Source organism: Aquarana catesbeiana, linkage group LG13 (genome assembly GCF_042186555.1).
Source record: "Aquarana catesbeiana isolate 2022-GZ linkage group LG13, ASM4218655v1, whole genome shotgun sequence".
Lineage (NCBI taxonomy): Eukaryota > Metazoa > Chordata > Amphibia > Anura > Ranidae > Aquarana > Aquarana catesbeiana.
In genome coordinates, this window is record NC_133336.1 from 116,604,531 (window position 1) to 116,626,496 (window position 21,966).

Sequence of the window (21,966 nt, forward strand, 5' to 3'; positions counted from 1 at the left end):
AAAAATTGTGATTCTTATTTAAGCCAGAATCGTGCATCTCTATTACATAATAATATTCAAATGGACAAAGGTAAATAACTATTTACTAATAGCTGATTCCAGTTGCAATGCCATTTTCAGAAACTTCAATCAACAATTACTGTAACCCAATATACACTTGCGCACATGACAGAACTCACCCACACTCCCTGTTACTTAAAGATGCTAAGCTCTATAGCAGACCTTATCTGAAAGTGCACTAACCAGCTAGAGTATGACTCCCATGATGTGGCATCAGACATATGGAAGGATGATGAGCTGGGAAAGAAGATTCAAAGACATCACATACCTCATAGCTGGGACTGACAGGAGACTGACAGAGGAAGGAGGAGGCAGCATCAGAGGGAAAGAAGAAAGCCCAATGTTAAAATAAAAAAGTAAACAAAAAAATTGAAAAAGGCTGGTTAGGTTGACAGACAGAACAGAGGAATGATAGAAAGGACAAGATGATGTATTGATATGACAGTGACTGACCAAAGTAGGGCATGTACGCAATAAAGAAAACTAACATGAACCTGCCATCTATAAACCAAAAAGCCATTTAAAGGTCTGAATAAATGCCTCAGTGATGTCACTTGTCTGTCATGTGCAAATCCATTTACTGGGACTAAGGACATCACTGTACAATCAAGAACATTTTGTCAGCTCATTCTTACTATGTAGCCAGTACTTTTTAAGAATCACTATTCGAAAACTTGACATAGGTGCAGAATGGACCCCTACAACTTTACTATGACTGCACACTAAACCATTATCCCTCTACGAGGTCTGATCACTGCACCATTATCCTTGTACTTGGACTGCACACTGGATCCTTGATTTACCATAATGACGATACTTTGGCTGCATACTAAACCATTATTCATGTACTACCTCTGTACTATGCCTGCATACTGGACTACTAAAACCATACTATGACTGCACATTGAACCATTTATCCCTGTACTAGGACTATACAACGATCAGCCATAACTATATGACCACCCACCTAATATTGAGTAGGTCCCCTTTTGCCACCAAAACAGATCTGACCCGTTGAGGCATGGATGCCACTAGACCTGGAAAGTAAGCTGTGGTATCTGGCGCTAAGCCTTCAGTAAAAGATCCTTTAAGTCCTGTAAGTTGTGAGGTGGGGATGGATCAGACTTGTTTTTCCCAGCACATCACCCAAACGCTCGATTGGATTGACATCTGGAGAATTTGAAGGCCAAATCAACACCTCAAATTTGTTGTGTTCCTCAAACTCTTCTTGAACCTTTTTTGCAGTATGGTCAGCAACAATGTTTAGGGTAGGTGGTACATGTCAAGTAACATCCACATGAATGACAGGATCTAAGGTCTTCCAGAGGAACATTGCCCAAAGCATCACACTGCCTCCCCTGGTTTGTTATCCTATACTGCATCCTGATGCCATCTCTTCCCCATGTAAGCGACACATACACCCAACCATCCACATGATGTAAAAGAAAATATGATTCATCAGACCAGGCCACCTTCTTCCATTGCTCCGTCATCCAGTTCTGATGCTCAGGTATCCATTGTAGGCACTTTTGGCTGCGGACATGGGATAGTGTGGGACCAGCACGCCGACTAGTCTGCCCCATACACAACAAAATGTAATGCAAATTTTTTCCGCTTTCAGCATATTGACTTCAGGGACAACATGTTTACTTGCTCCTAATATATGCCACTGACCTTTAGATACCATTTAAATGTGTTAATCATTATTCACTTAGTCTGTCAGTGGTCAAAGTTATGGCTGATCGGTGTATACTAGACTGTTATGCCCCGTACTTGATCTGCACAAAGGGCCATCATCCCTTTACTAGGTCTGACCAATAGGGCATAATGACATACAAATGCACATTATTAAACAAATCCCTTATCAACTGGTGCAAGTGTAAGTAAAGTCATACCAAACACTCTATGTGAACTAGCCTTAAGAACTGGCATTTGGAAACTTAAAGTGGTTGTAAACCTCAGACATAAAAAATAAACAAAGCATATGCCTCTATAGTGTGTACTTGTCTCAATCCAGAGCACTAAGTGTCATTGGTGTCTGCTGTTTTGTCCCTTTATCTGTATGAATCACTTCTGACAAGTTTTCCTGACACCAAGATGTAAAAAGGTGACAGGGGAGGGATCCTCCAGCACACAGCCTGTGAATGACAGCCCCAGCTCTGTTCTTGTGTGCTGTGTGAAGGGTGGGTGTATCCCTTCCCTCCAATCAACTCCCAGAGCTCTACTTACTGAGATCTTCAGAGTAACTGCAGCACCCATCCCCCTGCATTCTGAAAAAAACTCAGACAAGGGTTTACAACCACTTTAAAGTGACTGGAACCTGCTCATTCAGGCAAATGGTGCTCATACAGTGAAGGTTGATCACAGCACAAAACCATCATTTCACAGCATCTGATTCAACAAATGAAATCTGGAGGTAATCAAATTTGGGAGCAGTGTACAGTTTCCATTTAGGCATTTTAAACAGTAATCAGAACTGTAAAAAATGTGTCAGCACTGCACATTCTACAAAAGGCATGTTTTTACCAGCAAAGTCCAAGCATCTCACGTCTTACTTACCAGCAGCGGCTCATCCAAGGTGCAGGAGACTGCCTCAGAAGACACAGTGCGTATTGATAACCCGGTCAGCGACACATTTGATAACCGTCGTTTCCGCACCCCAGTGCAGTTGTTTGGTATCTTGAAAGCACATCGTTTGTGATAGTTAAGACCACATCCTACAGGAAAAACAGTATTTTCATTATTAGTTCTGAACACACGATTTGGGAGGCTGTTTACTTGTTAAAATGCCATTCCACAAGTTCTGACAGCTTCCAGAGCTAACAAGTTATTGTTTAGTAAAAATACAACAGCTAGTCAGGACAAAGTAAAAGTAAGGCCCCTTTCACACAGCGGACCGATCGGGTCCATCTGTCAGTTTTTTAGGTGGACCCAATCGGACCTTAATGTATTAAGAGTGCCCCCACTTTGGATGAATGAGCCCAGTGGGCACCTTTGGACAGCAGAATTGTTAATCTGGGGGGAGGGGAGTCCTAGATGTACTAGAAGATTTAGATACACTTTGACCCCTTTCACACTGGGACGGTTTGCAGGCGTTATTGCGCTAAAAATAGCGCCTGCAAACCGCCCCTAAACAGCCTCCGCTGTTTGTTCGGTGTGAAAGCCCGAGGGCTTTCACACTGAAGCGGTGCGCTGGCAGGAGAAGAAAAAATTTCCTGTCAGCCGCTTCTTTGGAGCGGTGTATTCACCGCTCCTGCCCATTGAAATCAATGGGACAGCGCGGCTATACCACGGTAATACCGCAGCTATACGAGGGGTTTTAACCCTTTTTCGGCCGCCAGCGGGGGGTTAAAACCGCACCGCTAGCGGCCGAATACCGCGGTAAAACAGCGCTAAATATAGCGCTGTTTTACCGCCGACGCCCCCTACCGCCCCAGTGTGAAAGGGGCCTTAAAAATTGAACCTGAACACCAGCTAGCACTTGTATGCAAATTATGTTTTTCTTTTGGGATAAAGGTTTTACATAAATGATAGCTGACTATTTTAAGCACACCTGCTAACGTTGAATGGTTTGTCTCATCCTTGAAACTGCTACATCTGCAAGAGGGCTTGTTCTTTTAAAAAACAACAGACTTACTGGTATTGATGCACCGAAATTTCGTTGGCCAAAACAGATTGGCCAAAAATGGTGTTTTCGGCATTTTGCCGATAAAAAAAATGCCCATAATAGCACCAAAAACGCATGCGATTTTGCCAAGATTTTTCTGTGCTTATCGTGTGTTTTCATAGGTCATATGACTTAAAAGCGTGTTTTTGGTGCTTTTTTTTTAACTGCCCAAAAATGCAGCAAGCAAAATTTTTAACAACGGACGAGTGTGAAGACATACATAGAATTTAAAGATGCCGATAATGACAAATTCATATTCATTTAAATTCATAATATTAATTAAAAAGTTGAATAAATATATATATATATATATATATATATATATATATATATATATATATATATATATATATATATATATATATATATATATATATATTTTTTTTTTTTTTTAGATGGTCAGTTTCAGCCAAGTGCATCCTGAATTTTCGGTAGCAAAATTTCCATTTGGTGCACCTCTACTTACTGGCCAGATCACCAGGTGAAAATAAGCCTGTCACCTGACCTGCAGATCTGCAGTCCTTTTAGCTTTCCTGCTAGAGCAGACCTACAGTATGATACTCAATCACTGACTCCATCCCAAATTAACCACAAAAACTGAGGCTGGTAGAGTAGTCTAACCATTTCAGTTGCAAGGGTCCAGAGTTGACCAAGCTAGAAGAACTACGTTTTCGTCTAAATGGTCTCTCAAATAAAAAAGAAAGAAAGAACAATAAGCAGTAACCAACAAAAATCAGATGTCATTTTACACGCTTGTAAACGCAGTTGGTCAGGTTGCTGTAAATTTATTACATACACCTGAATAGGTAATTTTACAAACTAAAACGGGAATTCAATAAAGAACTTCCGACACTTTTCTGACAACATGGCCTTTCAAAATGTCCTGCACCAGACTGAAACATCCCTGCGGCCAGTTTTCGCTTCACTTTATCTTGCTTTGCCTGTCTCTGTACCTTAGATTAGAGTTGTCCTTCATTGCCTATGAACTGGAGGTAAAGTGCCCATCTCTGAACTCTGTAGCAGAGCAGCACATTTGCCTCCTCTAACCCTTCTTCTGTCACTGCTTGTCAAGGAAGATGATGGCTAGCAACCAGTGGTGCTGATAATGGGCAGGGCCTAAAGAGAAAGCAGAAGGATTAAGTCCACATCAGGTCCGATTTCACCTTATGATTGAAAGCAGGCAGTGAGTGAATTCTGCAACCAATAACAAGCTGTGTTATTGGTCATGGGATCTTTTCACTGCCCGTCAATCACAAGAGGAGAAAAAAACCTCATGGGGAACTAGTGTCTCTGAATTCCTATCTGTCTCCATCTACCCAGCTACAAAACTACTAAGCCGCTACGCTATTCATGGGAAAGCTGCAGAGGTGGAAGGGAGCTCAGCTGCAGTGAAGACAGAGCATCTGTATGGAGTGCTTACCTCAAATCCATAGTACTCCCGACAGGTGAATTAATCTGTCGCCTGCACGGACATACGTCATGCGGAGGCACAGTGTAATTCTAAAGAGTGTCATAGGAATGTCTTTCTTGGCTCCTCATATGTTGACATCATTTTACCAAAAGCACACTTCTACCAGATACACAATTTTTTATCTGCATGATGAATGTTACAGCAAAGGACTCTTACCTTCGCATTTGAGGCCCTGCCTCACCAAACCCCACAACATCTCTCCACAGTGGTCGCAGAAAGCCGGAGCGCGGTACGAATGGACATACAGAGTGTGAGGTCGGATCTGGAAATCTTCAAACGTTGCTGAAGCTGAAATTATAAAAAAATAAAATAAAAATTGTCAATAAAAGTTTTAATAAATATTCAATATTCTCTATAAAAGATTTTATATTTATTTCAGAGCAACATATTACTTGAAGCAGAACAGCAACAGACGTCTACATATGTATACGTCTCCCAAGGTTTCCCAAGTATTTTCCCACATTCATAAATTAGATATAAAACACTGTTTCGATGTTCCTTTAAATGCCACCCTCCTTAAACACCAATGTAATCAGACTAGGCCAGGTAGGATATTTTATACAGGCTGTTGTTTTTGTGAACATAGCTAATCCTATTAAACTATATCCGTTGTCAGTTCAACTGCTCCAATTATAGAAAAATTCAATGCACGGTGCACCTAGTATAAAAATTTGAAATGCAATTGCTTGGCATGCTTTAAAACCCAACTGCAGGGGCTGAAAGGGTATAATGACACTTCCACATACACTAAACATTATGTTGTGCTAAAATACATACAGCACCATATTCAGGCTGCATGGACCTAAACTTCTGGGTGGGACTGCAGCCTCCCATCATATTAACCATTGATCAGCAACCTCCCCTCATGTTCCAATATGGATAACCATAGATGCAAGGCACTCAGGCAGGACGGCGATGCAGTCACACAACTGAACCCTTTTCTACACACAGAATGCCATTCAAAGCAAAAAGATTCACAATTTTATTAGTATAGCACACAGCTACGCAACAGAAATGCCGAGTTGCAATTACTGTATTTCAATAACTAAAGATTTGCAGTCATTTAGTTAGCTGCTCAGGATTACAGGCAAAGCTTTACAAACACACAGTAAATTTGTCGCAGAGACTTTGCTAATAGTCAGCCTGCATTGCATGTAGGGCCAAAACAACCAATCGATTAATCGACAACTAATCGATTATGAAAATAGTTGACAACTATTTTCATTATCGATTAATCGGCCAGCCGATTAGTTGTCCTGCATACAGAATGCATTATTTGTTTACACATCAGGAAATACAGTGCAACACACATACAGCTCAGTACACCGTCCATACATGTAATGCATGAGAACTTGTGAATGGGTGAGGAGCAATGCCTCATGGGACATGTAGTCCTGGGCAGGAAGAGAGTGGTTCTAAAAGGCAGAAGTTTTCTTTTTTACCTTGCTATAGGGGGCACTCTATACTATAATTTGCAGCTTGCTATTGGGGCACTATGAAGCCAGGAGGAGAACCCCAGAAAAGGAGAATCAGGGCTGCTCTGTGCAAACCACTGGAGCAGGTAAGTATAACATATTTGTTGTTTAAAAAAAGCAGGGGTCTCAAACCGGCGGCCCTCCAGCTGTTGTGAAACTACAAGTCCCATCATGCCTTTGCCTGAGGGAGTCATGCTTGTAACTGTCAGCCTTGCAATACCTCATGGGACTTGTAATTTCGCAACAGCTGGAGGGCCACCAGTTTGAGACCCCTGCTTTAAAGACTGTGCAGGGAAGATCAGCATCTGAACCCAATGAAGGTGGAGGCCGATAAACTTGAGGTAATAGAAGGCATTACAATTAAATTTAAAGTAAACTTTTACCAGTATTGTGCATTATATTTAAAATGATCAAATCCATGAAAAAAAAAAAAAAGTCTCAGTTTTTAGTACTGCTTTACTATAAAAGATTTATATCTCCCTTCCACCCTTCATGTCTGACCCATAGTAAAATGCCCATATATCCTACTTCTGGGTGTATTTATTATGATATAAGTAATTATATCATATACTGTATTTATCGGCATATAACACGCGCCGGTGTATAACACACACCCCAAGTTTAGGAGGGAATTTTAAGGAAAAAAACTTTTTAAAGGAAAAAAAAACTTACATTTAAATGCCCATTAATGCAGCCTGATCGGTATCCATCTGCAGCCTTGTCAGTGTCATTTGCAGCCTTGCCCAGTGACACTGCAGCCTTGTAGTGTCACTGCAGTTTTTAAATATGGCGCCGCCGAGAGACACAGAGCCGGTCCTGTGTCTCTCCGCGGCTCTCGGCTCCTCTCGTAGTCCTGTGGGTGGAGCCGAGCGCCACCGATATACATACATAGCCGAGTGTACTCGGCTAGGTTCGGCTAGCTCCACTCACAGTCGTGTCCAGTCCCCGTGTTATGTCCATCATAGGGCGGGACTGGGCGTAACTGTGAGCGGAGCAAGCCGAACTTAGCTGAGTACACTCGGCTATGTATGTATGTCGGCGGCGCTCGTTCCTCCGCTCACAGTCAGTGGGGGATTGGCATATAACACGCACCCGCGATTTTTCCTTGATTTTAAGGGGAAAAAAGTGCGTGTTATACGCCGATAAATACGGTATGTATATTGATACTTTCACTGTTTCACAGTATAAATTAACCCCTTATAGTAGCGATTATCTGCTCTTTTTGTGCTATAAAAGGGCTAATTTTAGTTTTTTTAACCCCATTATGACAGGTGATACAAAAAAACATGCTGCTTCTACTAAACGTTTTAGGCCTGGTTCACACCTATGCGTTTTTTGGTGCTTTCTGCAGAAACAAACTACAGTTCATTGCACATGGTCTCCTATGGGGCACATTTCCTTATTATCCGATTAATCTAAACAATAATCGGCCAACTAAGCGATTATGCAAATAATCGTTAGTTGTAGCCCTAATTGCATGTATTCACTTGATGAATACCTGCCCCCCCCCCCCCCCTAAACCTATCTACTTTATTGGAGAGTCTAAAGTCAAACAGGAAATAGTTTTTTTTTTTTTTTTTTTCGTTCAATTGACAGGTCTTCACATCCAAACAAGCGATGATGGATGCAGGGATCTCCCTCTGCACGCTATTGTATTGTGATAGCATGGAGTTTTGGGTGCAAGAGACTTCTACCATATACCTAAAATTCATAAAAACCAGACAAATCCTCCGGGGAGACCTATCATTGCTCCTTTGGATAGTATCACTTCTGGATTGTCTAAATACATAGATTACCATCTACAGCCCCTGGCACAAGGATTACAGTCATATATTCGGGATGGAACCCACCTGTTGGATCTATTGAAATCCTATAGATGGGAAGACGAATATACCTGGATATCCTTAGATGTCAACTCACTATATACCTCTATTCCTCATACTTTTGGACGAACAGCACTGAGTCACTTTCTATCTGAAGATCCATATATGAGTAACAGACAAGCTTCCTTTATCCTGGACTGTGCAAGGTATTGCCTGACACATAACTATTTTGTGTTTGATGATCAGTAATACCTGCAGGTCCAAAGGACAGCTATGGGGGCCAATTTCGCGCCCTCTTACGCAAATCTGGCAATGGGATTATGGGAACATATTTGGCATAATAATCCATATAACAAGCACCTCATTTTCTATGGACGCATCATTGACGACATTATAATCATCTGGGATGGTGCAGATGATGTCGTCAATGATTTTGTCTCTCATTGCAATAGTAACCCATATGGCCTTAGTTTTACCCATGTTATGGATAAAGATAAACTAGCATTTTTAGATCTTGACCTCTACCATGCCAGTAATGAAATACATGCTAAGAACTTCTTCAAACCCACAGCAGGAAATTCTTTGTTACATTATAAGAGCTGTCACCACAAAAAATGGAAAGACAATATCCCCAAGGGACAATTTTGTCGACTACGGAAAAACTGTACCAAAATATCAGATTATATAGAACAAAGTCACCTACTCAGAAATGAACTTAAAGATAAAGGTTACCCCGAATCGTTAGTGGACCAGGCCTAAAAATATTATCTACAGCATACACCTGATGAGATGAGAGTCCTAATCAATCTGGGGGGCACTTCATTACTAGGTTCCATACTAATTTCTCCAAAATGGAGGCAATCTTCAGGAAGCATTGGCCAATTCTTCTTGAGGATCCATACCTAAAACCAGTCTTGCCCGACTATCCTAGAATTAACTATAGAAAGGCTCCCAACATTAAAAATAAAATTGCACCAAGCAAACTAAAGTCAATAAAGGAAATTGCACCGGCACAGGTCCATATGATTCCACTTAGGGGCATGTTCCAGTGCAAAAAAGCAATGTGCAAAACCTGTAGTTTTGTTAAACATGGAAAAAAACAGTTTTCCAGAAAAGGAAAAACTTACACGCTGGGTGATTTCTATAACTGCGGTACTGATTTTGTGGTATATGGCATTAGTTGTCCCTGTAATCTCATGTATGTGGGGCATACTATACGCCCACTAAGACAAAGATTTGGTGAACACAGGAGAAAGATAGAAGGTGGTAGGGACAAACACAGTGTCCCACGCCATTTTTGTGAACATCGTGCTAAATCTACAGAAAGTCTCGAAGTATGGATCATAGAGCAAATACCTAAAAATCTTCCTGTAGCAGAAAGATTTTATAGACTATGCGAACGAGAGACCTTCTGGATTTATTCTTTAGACACTTTAAACCCTGGTGGAATTAATGAAGAGTTGGAAATATCTACCGTTTTATAATAATATTGGTTTCTGCTTCCATATCCCATCCATTTCTAAAAGAATAATAAGAAATAATAATAAAAACTAACACTCTTGGTGACCCAATATAGCAATAATACTATTGATGTATTTCCAGCCATTTATCATTTCCAGTGGCCCTATATATTATGTTAATGTATATATATATATATTTAATTTTTCATTATCCCCATAATGTCCCCCCCTATTCCCGTTATATTCATCTTATCATGTCCATTTAATGTAGTTTTTATCTATTCCCCCAACAACATTCAAGTCTACTGTGTGTACTAATATGCCTAATTTTATACAATTTATTAATCTATTTACATTTTATATCTTCCTATTTTTTACACTTTCCTATTTTTAATTGGATGTACATGTACGTATTTGCACATTTTAATTTCTTCTACACTCTTTTTATCCCCTTGTTCTGGATGTCATATTTATATCTCTGCAATATTAGCTTTAACCTTTAGGTGGCAGTGCTGAGGAAGCACTTAAATAGGCTGCACAAAATCTATCCCCTTTAGCTTGAGAAAGGAGCGTGCCCCACAGTGCATGCTCTGAAACGCATTGCTTAACGGCAGTACAGCCCATACCATTGACTCTGCATTCCAGCCCTCCACTCGACTGCCTGGCTGAGGTGCAAGCCTCGTTCTGGATCGTGTTCGTATCCCGGAAGTCAGCGCCAAACACACAGCCGACAGCGTAGAGGAACAAGGCTCCCTTCCATCGCAAACTGCAGAGATCATCTATGGCTTCTACTGAAATCCCCTGTGCCGGACTAACCAAGAGGCGCCTGTTGCTGTTTTTCTTTTCTTTTACATATTGGAACGGCTTCACCTCCCCTTGCAAGGCTGCCCTGCAAATAGACTGTATATCTCTTACAAGGAGCTATAAATTGCTCAAAGGACTATTTTGATGATTTGCATTGTGTTTTTATTATTTATATTGAGACCTGCGCTGCTATTTGTTGTTGTATTTGTTATTGATTAATGTGAAAATGTAAGCGACAGTAAAGGGGTTAACCAGGAGGGGGCGCTGCAGGGGTTAAGTGTGTCCTAGGGAGTGATTCTAACTGTGGGGGGGGGGGCTGTGTGTGACACGACACTGGTCACCGCTCCCGATCACAGGGAGCAGTGATCAGTGTTAATGTCATTAGGCAGAACGGGGAAATGCTTGTTTACATCAGCATTTCCCCATTCTTCCTCTTCGTGAGATGATCGCGGGTATCCCCGCGGACATCGAGTCTGCGGGACCTGCGATCACACTCGCGGAGCTTGCGGCGGGCAAGCCGCTTCTTAAAGGGCAAGTACAGGTACATGCCCTTCTGCCGCCGTATATGTGCGTGAAGCGGTCGGCCTGATACGCTAATGTGCCAGATAACGCCAATTCTCTTCTACAGTGAACACAAGAAGGTTCATTTATGAATGTTTTCACCCAGAATATACACAAATTTCATCCAAGATTCACACAATCACAATTGAAATTAATAGGGAAAAAAAAAGGTGTGAATCCTGGGAGAAAGTTGAGTGAATTCTGGGTGAAGAAGAAAATTAAAACGTTATCCTGCACATAAGTGCAACAGGCAGTAGCAAAGGCCTGCCTACCCAATATATTTTTCACATTTATTTTTGTTTTACAATACCCATGAATAACTGAAAGCCGAGTGTCAGGCTCATGTCCCAGCTATTCACCTTTGTGTATGAACTCTGGCCCTTCCTGAAAAATACACTTGAAATACTGGGCAGACAAAACCCCATAAAACACATATCTTATCACCGGATTTTTGCTGCTTTACAAGTCTAAGAGTGACGCAAAATCTCTAAAATAAACTAATCTGCAGTTGCTAAAAATAGAAACTCTCTGTAGTAAAAGTTTACATGATGATGTACTTACTATGAAACACCCATGCTAAACAACTGATATCAATACAAAACAAGTGGAGTACTATACGTATAGAAATAATAAGTAATTGTTGTAATTACTTATTATTTGTAGTTGTAATAAGTTGTAATAAAAGTTTAAAGGCTAAGTTCACCTTAAAAAAAATAAACGCATATCTTTTTGCAGAAAAAAAAATATATAAATAGGCATTTATTTTATTTTTTGACAAAAGCCTGCAGAGTAACCACTGATGGCAGGTGCAATGTTGGGCTCCTGCACACAATGCCTTGAGCTCTCTGCCCATGCCTCTATACTGGCAGACAGTTCCCGAGCTGTAGGCAGGGTGAATGAACTATAAGCATGCTAATAAGCGCGCACACAATTCATTGATACTATAAGACCATCTGCAGCAACGTATTTGCAGTTTCTTCATTCACTGATTCCTATGAATGAATGACACAGCTGTGTGGGCAGAGCCCCACACAGCCCTGCCATTTTCAAAATGTGACAGCGGGTTAGGGGAAAAGGTACCTCTGCCCACTGTCACAGTGGAGGATTGGCAGGTGAGCAGGGGTTCTGCATTAGTAACATGTTACACCCTGAATACTGGTGTAACATGTTATTATAGGTGAACTTATCCTTTAAAATGGGAAAACAAATCGAGCATGCTCCAGAAATACAGCATTTCAATTACTAGTAGAAAAGCTGCTTACTTTTAAAATAAGGACACTTACCGATCTGTCCCTCGGGTCAGGGTGGAGGCACCGGCATCTTCAGTAAGGGAATCAGGAAGTGAAGCCTTGCGGCTTCACAGCCTGGTTCCCTACTGCACATGCTCGAGTCATGCTGCATGTTCTGAATGGTCCCTGATGGACAGAGGAGGGGCCAGACATGGTTTAGTTGGCCGTAGACTCTGCGGCGCTCTTTCGCCGGAAGTAAGAGCAAATACCTATATTAGACAGTTATCTGCCCCCCCCGAAAGGTGGCAAATGTGAAACCGGAGGGGGGTAACCGGATCAGCGGAAGTTCTAGGTGGAACTCCTATTTAAGGTAAAGAAAAAAAAATGTCCCAGAATTTGTATCGCCCAGTCACCTCCCTAAATACTTATCTGAGTCCTATCTTGATCCAGCGATGTGCCGATTGCAGCAGCACTGCTCTCTCTTCCTCTCCTCACATGACTCCTGTGAGAGCAGTGGGAGCCACTGGCCCCTGCTGCGGTCAATCAAATCCTGTGAGAAGGGTGTGGGGCAGAGCTGCACTGTGTGTGTGTCTATAGACGCACACCATCTGGCTTAGAAGTGCTATAGACAAACACATTCTGGATTGGAAGTGCGCCCCCACAGGGAGAGGGGGAGGGGTCTTTCTATGGTGGTAGATTGTGAAGAGGAGGAGCCTAGAGCCCCAAGTGTGGGACCCAAGAAGAGGTGGTTTGAGGCCATAAGTAAGCTTTATTTACACACACATTTCCATTGCAGTTTTCTAAGGATTCATGCATACTGAGTGTTGACTCCTCTGAAGCTCCTCTTGGAGCTGCGCATAAAAAGTTTTTTACCATGCATTAAGGTAAAAAAAAAACAAAACCCTTTACAACCACTATATTTAGTATTTTGAAATCCACACTACAGCCAGATTCCAAACCTATAGGGAAGTGCAGGGCTCTCTAACGCCACCTACAAATGAAGAATAAAGCGCATGTACATTTTAATAGTGAAAGTCTACTAATGTATTCCTGGGTCCCTACTAAGGCTACACATATGTCTATTTATGTAATTTTTAGGTCTGTGTCACACAGGCTTCAGCTTGTATAAGAGCAGAGGGAACAGAAGGCTTTAACAAAGCATTTGCAGGGCTTTTTAGCAAGCTTTGATGAAGCTTTAAAAGCGCCCTTCAGCTCCAGTTTCTAAATGTTGAACATAGACCCTTATGGGAGTGCCATTTGTCATCTTAAACAAGTTGCTAGCATGCTTTAGCACACCATGAAGCTTGTTGAACACCTGAAAAAGCCTGCTAGCATCTTGTTTAAAGTGACAATCAACACTCCCATTAGGATCTGTGTATAACATTCCCAAACAGGAGCTGACGGAAGCTTTAAAGCACAGGTGTCAAACACAAGGCCCGCTGGCCGAATCCGGCCATCCAGGCCATTTCATGTGGCCCTCGCACCTCTCCTGCAGCTGCAGGAAAGCTCCAGCCCTCCTCTGGTCCTCCTCCAGACCCCTACTTTCAAGCAATGCATCCAGCTTCTTCCCAGCAGCAGCATAAGAAAAGGGGGTGCACTGTGATGTAAGGGAGAGTGATGGACTCAACTTCTGATGGTGGGGTGGCTCTTGACATCTAAAGTAAGGGGAGGGGATGCGCTGGACATCTAATCTTACAGATACAACCGGCCCTTTTGAGGGCAATCATAATGCTTAAGCGGACCAGGATGAAATTGAGTTTGACACCCCTGCTTTAAAGGCTTAGAGAAAGAAAGTACTACTATTTTATTTGAGGCATTTTCTACTATTGTATCTTACAAAATATTAAAATCTAAAGGCTTAGCGAAAGTGACTTGAAGCTTGCTGAAACCCTCATAAAAGTTTGCTGTTCACACTGCTCTTAAGCTGCAGCCTGCATGAAACAGACCATGTAATTAGTAGAAAATACCTGGTGATCCTTGTCAGACCCTTTGTCTTCCTTAAAGGGATTATAAAGTCTCCTTTTTTTCTATTAAAATAACAAACATCTTATACTTACCTGCTCTGTTCAACTGTTTTGCACAGGCAGCCAAGATCCTCCAATTCTCGAGTCCCTGGCTACATTTCCTGGCCCTTTCCTTCTGTTGAGTGCCCCCAGGGCAAGCAGCTTGCTATGGGGGCACCCGAGCTGTAGCTCCTTGTTTTTCTTCAGACAGGGAGCTGCCGTTCGCCCCCGCCCCTTTTCTTCTCTGATTGGCTAACTGCATTTTATTGACAGCAGCGGGAGCCAATGGCACTACTGCTGTGTCTCAGCCAATTAGGATAGAGAGAGACATCGCTGGATAGAGATGGGGCTGCTGCACACAGAAGACTTTTTATCTAAATGCATAGAATGCATTACAATAAAAAACCTTTTGACTTAACCACTTTAAAGAGGATCTTTCCTGCATCTGAGCAACACAAACCAATAACACAAATTCATTTTTAATATTCAAAATAACTCACCCATTCATGCATGGCTCCATGCTTTCTTTTATTGAGCAATCCCTTGGAAAAACAACCCCCTAGCATTTCTGCCCGTGGCCATCTTGAGTAAGGGCAAATGATTCATGTAGCATTTACTTCCAGGAATCCATCTGCCCTTAGCTCAAGCTCACATGCAGGGGAGTGTTCTTAGCTGATAAAGCCCCTCCTCCCCTCCTGAAGACTCCTGGGATGTAAGACATTTACCTGGGCAAGAAACCAGGAAGTAACTGAAGAATTGTAAAAAAAGAAAAAAAAATGTTTACAACAAGTAAATATGATATACTTTCCTTTCTATCTATTTACTAATGCTAGCATGAGGGTTACAAATAATCAATGTTGATTGGGAGAGTGAAGTTCCACTTTAAGCATAGAGGCAGATTTGTGGTGACGTAGTCAGTTTGAGCACCATAGGAGCTGTGCTATTACAAGAGCAGCTGTCATTGAACTAACATATATGCCATGCTACTGCCAGAATCCATGCTCCGCACACCCATGCACTCAGCAAAAGAGACTATACAGTCACGTGACCACTGAATAAAATGTTTTTCTTTTTTAAATACTGGCCTGTAGTTGATGCACAGCAATGTTTTCTGAATATAACATGCATTTTATTTCATTAACTCGCACAGGCTTTATCGACCTCTACATAAATTTTTTTTATATCTGTAAAGGTTAGTTTACAGTTGTGGAGTTACAGAGAGTGCTGCACTCCTCCCAGGTGCACCTTCAGTCCTCCAATGTCTTTTTTGTTGTATTATTCACCACTCAGACTCTTGTCAATGCAGAACCAGAAGTCCTTTTTTGCAAGTAAGGACGTAAAAGGGTGAATTCACAACCCTTTAGTGTCGCTTACAGAAGATGAAAGGTCATTCAGTTTTGAAAAATGTACAAGCTTTGAGTTTGTTTCAGATTGAAATGCTTCTCAGATCATTCACATGCACTGTTCCCAGCTATCTCTGAACTACAGAATCCCACTTCCACTTTTTTGGAGGAGAAAGCTGATGATGCTCTGTAGTCCTGAAACACTTCTTGTTCTCAGGTGTCAATGCTTCTCCTCCATAGATAGATACAGTACAGTAAACATTCTCACCCTAAGGAAGTGCATTTATCACCAAACACTAGGAGAAAATAAAGGGAATAAACTGCAATATATTTTTTGTTCATGGATTTAGATACCTTTTATGTCAATTTATGCCTTACTGTCACACCTGCCATGTCCATAACTACAGTTAAACTAGCAAAAATGCTCTAACCTCCAACTAGGTCTTTGGATGGTGGGAGGATGACTGAAATCAACCTGGAATATCCACATATGAGAGGAACATACTATAAGATTAGCTACAGAACCATAAAACTAAAGACAAACATCAATACATACACACAATCTATTACATGTTTTCTTGCATAAAAATATGTGCAGAAGTAACTTTCTTACAAAACAAAAAGAACAGGGAGTATAAAATCCAAGTGCAAGGCTAGAAGTCACATCATCAAGTGATTTTAACGACAGATACATAATATCTTATTAGTCCCATCTTGTCCCCACAATACAAGGTCTCAGCCAATGGTTACTATAGACGTGTGTGTGAGCAGTAGAAGGGAGACAACACTTGACTAAGACGTCATCTTTGATGTGTGCATGTCATCTGAATATCTACCTCTTAGTCACCACTTTGGAATGTGAGGGACCACAAACCATGAAGATATAAGCTTGAAATGTTTTCACTCCAGACTTTCAGACTCTATATCTAATCTGATTCAGCAATTTTGATGTCCAGATTCCCAACATACCCCTAAACATACTAAAATAATTTAATAAGTGCCATGCAGCATGGACTGGATTTAAGGTATTTCACATATTTGGAAGACTACAAACTAGAGGTATTCACAAAGTTCTGGAGAGTCCAAGTCTGGACCCCCAGCACTGGATCTATACTAAAAACATTACTTCTTGTATCAACATGGAGACCCACAACATAGCTTTTTTCTGGAAAGAAAACTAGGTAACCAGCATTCCAGCTGCAGGCTTATTATGAACACATGCAGTCGAGTGCTGTTGTTGAACGCTGGCCTTTTGTATTTAAAGTGTTACTAAACCCAGGACCCTGCAATCACTATATCTGGTCTCCCAGAGTACACAAAACATGGAAGTGCAAATATTTTAGTAAATATAAACTGCTAAATATCTTTTCTCATCAGCAGTATATAGCAGTCTTGTGACTTCTTTCAGTGTATGGGTAAAGCCTGTAGGAGGAGTTTTCATTCTACTCAGACTGTCCCAGACTGTCCTATGAGGCTGCATGACCCCTGACCCTCTGTCTGGACAGTGCTGATTGGCCCTGTGCCAATCACATGCACCCTCCCAAGAAAAAAAAAAAAAAAAAACACTTTAGCAAAACACACCAAACTGAGCATGTGCAGAGTGCCCCCAAGGCTCTGCAGATGGATTAGGGACTGGGGAAGGAGGGGAGGTTTAGAGAAGTCAGGATCAAACAGCCTTTTTACACATATAACAAGCATGGTTTACTGCATATATTAATAGTAAAAAGGTCAGGTCTGAGCATGTAGGCCCTTTACAAAATAATCTAAAGTGGGTGACTGGGGACAAAGAGAAGGCAAATTTATTAACTACATTATTCAGCTCTGTGTATACAAAGGAGCATGGGGGAGCTCATGTCCATAATGGGGGTGGTAGTGACAAAGCCCTGAATGATCCACAATGGCTCAAAAGTGATATGGTCCAGAAATATTTAGACAGAATAAAGGTGGATAAAGCACCTGGACCGGATGGCATCCACCCACAGATCCTAAAAGAACTGAGCTCTGTCATTTCAAAGCCACTGTATCTAATTTTTAGCGACTCATTAATGATGGGAATAGTACCACTGGATTGGTGCAGGGCCAATGTGTTGCCTGTATTTAACCACTTGACATCCGCGCTATGGCCGAATGACGGCCACAGCGCGGACCTGAATTCCCGGGAGGCCCTCGTAAGACGGCCTCCCCTGTGCACGCGCCCTGCATGAGCCCTAAAGGGCACGCGCCTAGCGCGCTGTGACATCGGTCCCGAAGTGGAAGAGGCACATCTGCCTTATCTGTGCCCACATAACAGTGCACACAGTGCCAGCTATCAGTGCCCACCAGTAGTGGCAATCAGTGCCACCTAGCAGTGCTGCCTATCAGTGTAACTGATCAGTGCCCATTATTGCCACCCATCGGTGACCATCAGTGCCGCCTCATTAGCGTACATCAATGAAGGAGAAAAATTACCTGTTTTAAATTTTTTTTATAACAAAATATAAAAAAAAAATTTAATTCAGTTTTTTACATTTTTTTAACAAAAAATAAAAACCGCAGAGGTGATCAAATACCACCAAAAGAAAACTCTATTTGTGGGGAAAAAATGATAAAAATTTAATTTGGGTACAGTGTTGCATGACCGCGCAATTGTTATTCAAAGTGCGCCAGCTGAAAGCTGAAAATTGGTCTGGATAGGAGGGGGGTTTAAGTGCCCAGTAAGCAAGTGGTTAAAAAGTGGTTAAAAAGGGATCAAAGTCTTTACCAAGTAACTATAGACCTGTTAGTTTAACTTCTATAGTCGGGAAGATACTGGAGAGTTTAATAAAAGACCACATAGATGAGTTCTTGCTGGAAAAAATATTTTAAGAAACAGACAACATGGATTCATGAAACACAGAAGTTGTCAAACAAACCTGATTTCTTTTTATGAAGAGGTAAGTAAAATCTTGGATAGAGGGGTGGCTGTGGATGTGGTATACTTGGATTTTGCAAAAGCATTCGATACAGTTCCCCACACGGCTCAGGGCCCTTTCACATTGGGGCGGTTTGCAGGCGCTATTGCGCTAATAATAGTGCCTGCAAACCGACCGGAAACAGCCGCTGCTGTCTCTCCAGTGTGAAAGCCCCGAGGGCTTTCACACTGGAGCGGTGCGCTAGCAGGACGGGAAAAAAAGTCCTCCTAGCAGCATATACACGGCTCCTTCCCCACTCCTGCCCATTGAAAACAATGGGCAGCACGGCTATACCGCCGGCAAAGCGCCTCTGTAGAGGCACTTTGCGGTGGTTTTTAACCCTTTCTCGGCTGCTAGCGGGGGGGTAAAACCGTCCCCGCTAGCGGCCGAATACCGACGGTAAAGCGACGCTAACAATATCGGCGCTTTACCGCCGACGCCGCCCCCGCCCCAGTGTGAAAAGGGCCTAAGGTAAAGTCTACAGGCTTGGAAATATCAGTTTGTAAATGGATAGAAGGTTCAGTGTTGGGACCCTTACTTTTTAATATCTTTATAAATAATATAGGATCTGGGATTAAAAGTACAATTTCTGTCTTTGCAGATGACACCATGCTATGCAGTGGAATAACGTCCTTACAGGATGTCTCCAATTTACAAGCCGACCTCAATGCACTGTCTAATTGGGCGACTATGTGGCAGATTAGGTTTAACCGCTTCTGGACCAGCTGCCACAGTTTTACTGCGACAGGCTGGCTCCCCTGCGCGAAATCACGTTACTGTACATAATCTCGCGGGGTCCGGGTAGCAGGCACGATGCCGATGCTCGTGGCCGACGGTCGCGATGATCACCAGCCACAAGCGATCGTGACCAGGAGAGACAGAACAGAAACGAGTGTGTGTAAACACACACTTCCCTGTTCTGACAGGAGTGACAGATCGTGTGTTCCTATGAGCTAGGAACCATGAACTGTGACTTCCTGTAGTTAGTCCCTCCCCCTTCAGTTAGAATCACCTCCCAGGAAACAGTTAACCCCTTCACCGCCCCCTAGTGTTAACCCCTTCACTGCCAGTGACATTTTTACAGTAATCAATGCATTTTTAATCGCACTGATCGCTGTATTAATGCCAATGGTTCCAAAAATGTGTCAAAATTGTCCGATGTGTCTGCCAGAATGTTGCAGTCACGATAAAAATCGCAGATCGCCGCCATTACTAGTAAAAAAAAAATAATAAAAATGCTATAAATCTATCCCCTATTTTGTAGACGCTATAACTTTTCGCAAACCAATCAATAAACGCTTATTGCCATTTTTTTTTTTTTTTTTACCAAAAATATGTAGAAGAATACATATCGGCCTAAACTGAGGGGAAAAAAATTATATATTTTCGGGGGATATTTATTATAGCAAAGAGTAAAAAATAATGCATTTTTTTCAAAATTGTCGCTCTTTTTTGTTTATAGCGCTAAATAAAATCAAAACCACAGAGGCGATCAAATACCATCAAAAGAAAGCTCTATTTGTGGGAAAAGAAGGATGTCAATTTTGTTTGGGTGCAACGTCGCACGACCGCGCAATTGTCAGTTAAAGCGACGCAGTGCCAAATCGCAAAAAGTGCTCTGGTCAGGAAGGGCATAAATTCTTCCGGGGCTGAAGTGGTTAATGTTGATAAATGTAAAGTTATGTACTTGGGGGGCTAAGAATATGCATGCATCATACATACTAGGGGGAGTACAACTGGGGAAATCCGTAGTGGAGAAGGATCTGGGGGGGTTTTGTTAGATCATAAGCTCAATAATAACATGCAATGCCAAGCTGCGGTTTCCAAAGCGAGCAAAGTCTATTCTTGTATTGAGAGGTATGGACTCCAGAGAGAGAGAGAGAAAGAGAGAGAGAAATCATCTGTACAAAAACTCATCTGGAATATGCAGTTCAGTTTTGGGCACCAGTTCTCAAAAAGGATATCGGGGAACTGGAGAAAGTGTTCAGAGAAGGGCAACCAAACTGATAAGAGGCATGGAGGAGCTCAGCTATGAGGACAGATTAGAGGAAATTAATCTATTCACTCTTGAGAAGTGGAGATTAAGGGGGGATATGATCAACATGTACAAATTATATAAGGGGGCCATATAGTGAACTTGGTGTTGAGTTATTCATTTTACGATCAACACAGAGGACAAGGGGGCACTCTTTAAGCCTAAAGGAAAAGAGATTTCATCTCCAAATATGGAAAGGTTTCTTCACAGTAAGAGCTGTGAAAACGTGGAATAGACTCCCTCCAGAGGTGGTTCAGGCCAGCTCAGTAGATTGCATTAACCATTTCAGCCCCGGAAGGATTTGGCCCCTTCCTGACCAGAGCACTTTTTTGCGATACAGCACTGCGTCGCTTTAACTGACAATTGTGTGGTCGTGCGACGTTGTACCCAAACAAAATTGACGTCCTTTTTTTCTCACAAATAGAGCTTTCTTTTGGTGGTATTTGATCACCTCTGTGTTTTTTTTTTTTTTTTTTTTGCACTATAAACAAAAAAAGAGCGACAATTTTGAAAAAAAAAAAGCAATATTTTTTACTTTTTGCTATAATAAATATCCCCAAAAAATATATAAAAAAAGTTTTCCTCAGTTTAGGCCGATATGTATTATTCTACATATTTTTGGTTAAGAAAAAAAAAAAAAAAACGCAATAAGCGTATATTGATTGGTTTGCACAAAACTTATAGCGTCTACAAAATGGGGGATAGTTTTATGGCATTTTTATTATTAATTTTTTTTATTAGTAATGGCGGCGATTTTTATCGTGACTGCGACATTATGGAGGACACATCGGACACTTTTGACACTATTTTGGGACCATTGTCATTTATACAGCCATCGGTGCTATAAAAATGCACTGATTACTGTGTAAATGACACTGGCACGACAGCAATCACTGCTCTTGATGACAGAGAGCAGAACGGGGAAATTCTTTGTTTGCAAAGGCATCTCCCCGTTCCACCTCTCCGTGACACGATCGCAGGCACCCGGCGGACATCGAGTCCGTGGGACCCGTGGTCACGGAGAACGTGGCGGGTACCTGTACACCCTTTTGCCCACTCGTGCCATTCTGCCGATATATATCATCGTGCAGCGGTCGGGAAGCGG

General features: G+C 41.8%; 1 protein-coding gene across 1 annotated transcript in view; it reads right to left on the reverse strand.

Moving 5' to 3' along the window:
* PRKD1 (protein kinase D1) overlaps positions 1-21,966 on the reverse strand; it is a 246,404-nt gene that overhangs the window by 99,592 nt on the left and 124,846 nt on the right. Inside the window, exons 3-4 of the mRNA XM_073609487.1 lie at positions 5,355-5,486; positions 2,620-2,777 (exon numbers count right to left, since the gene is read on the reverse strand). Coding sequence (XP_073465588.1) covers positions 2,620-2,777; positions 5,355-5,486 — 290 coding nt within the window. The remainder of the gene's footprint in view (positions 1-2,619; positions 2,778-5,354; positions 5,487-21,966) is intronic.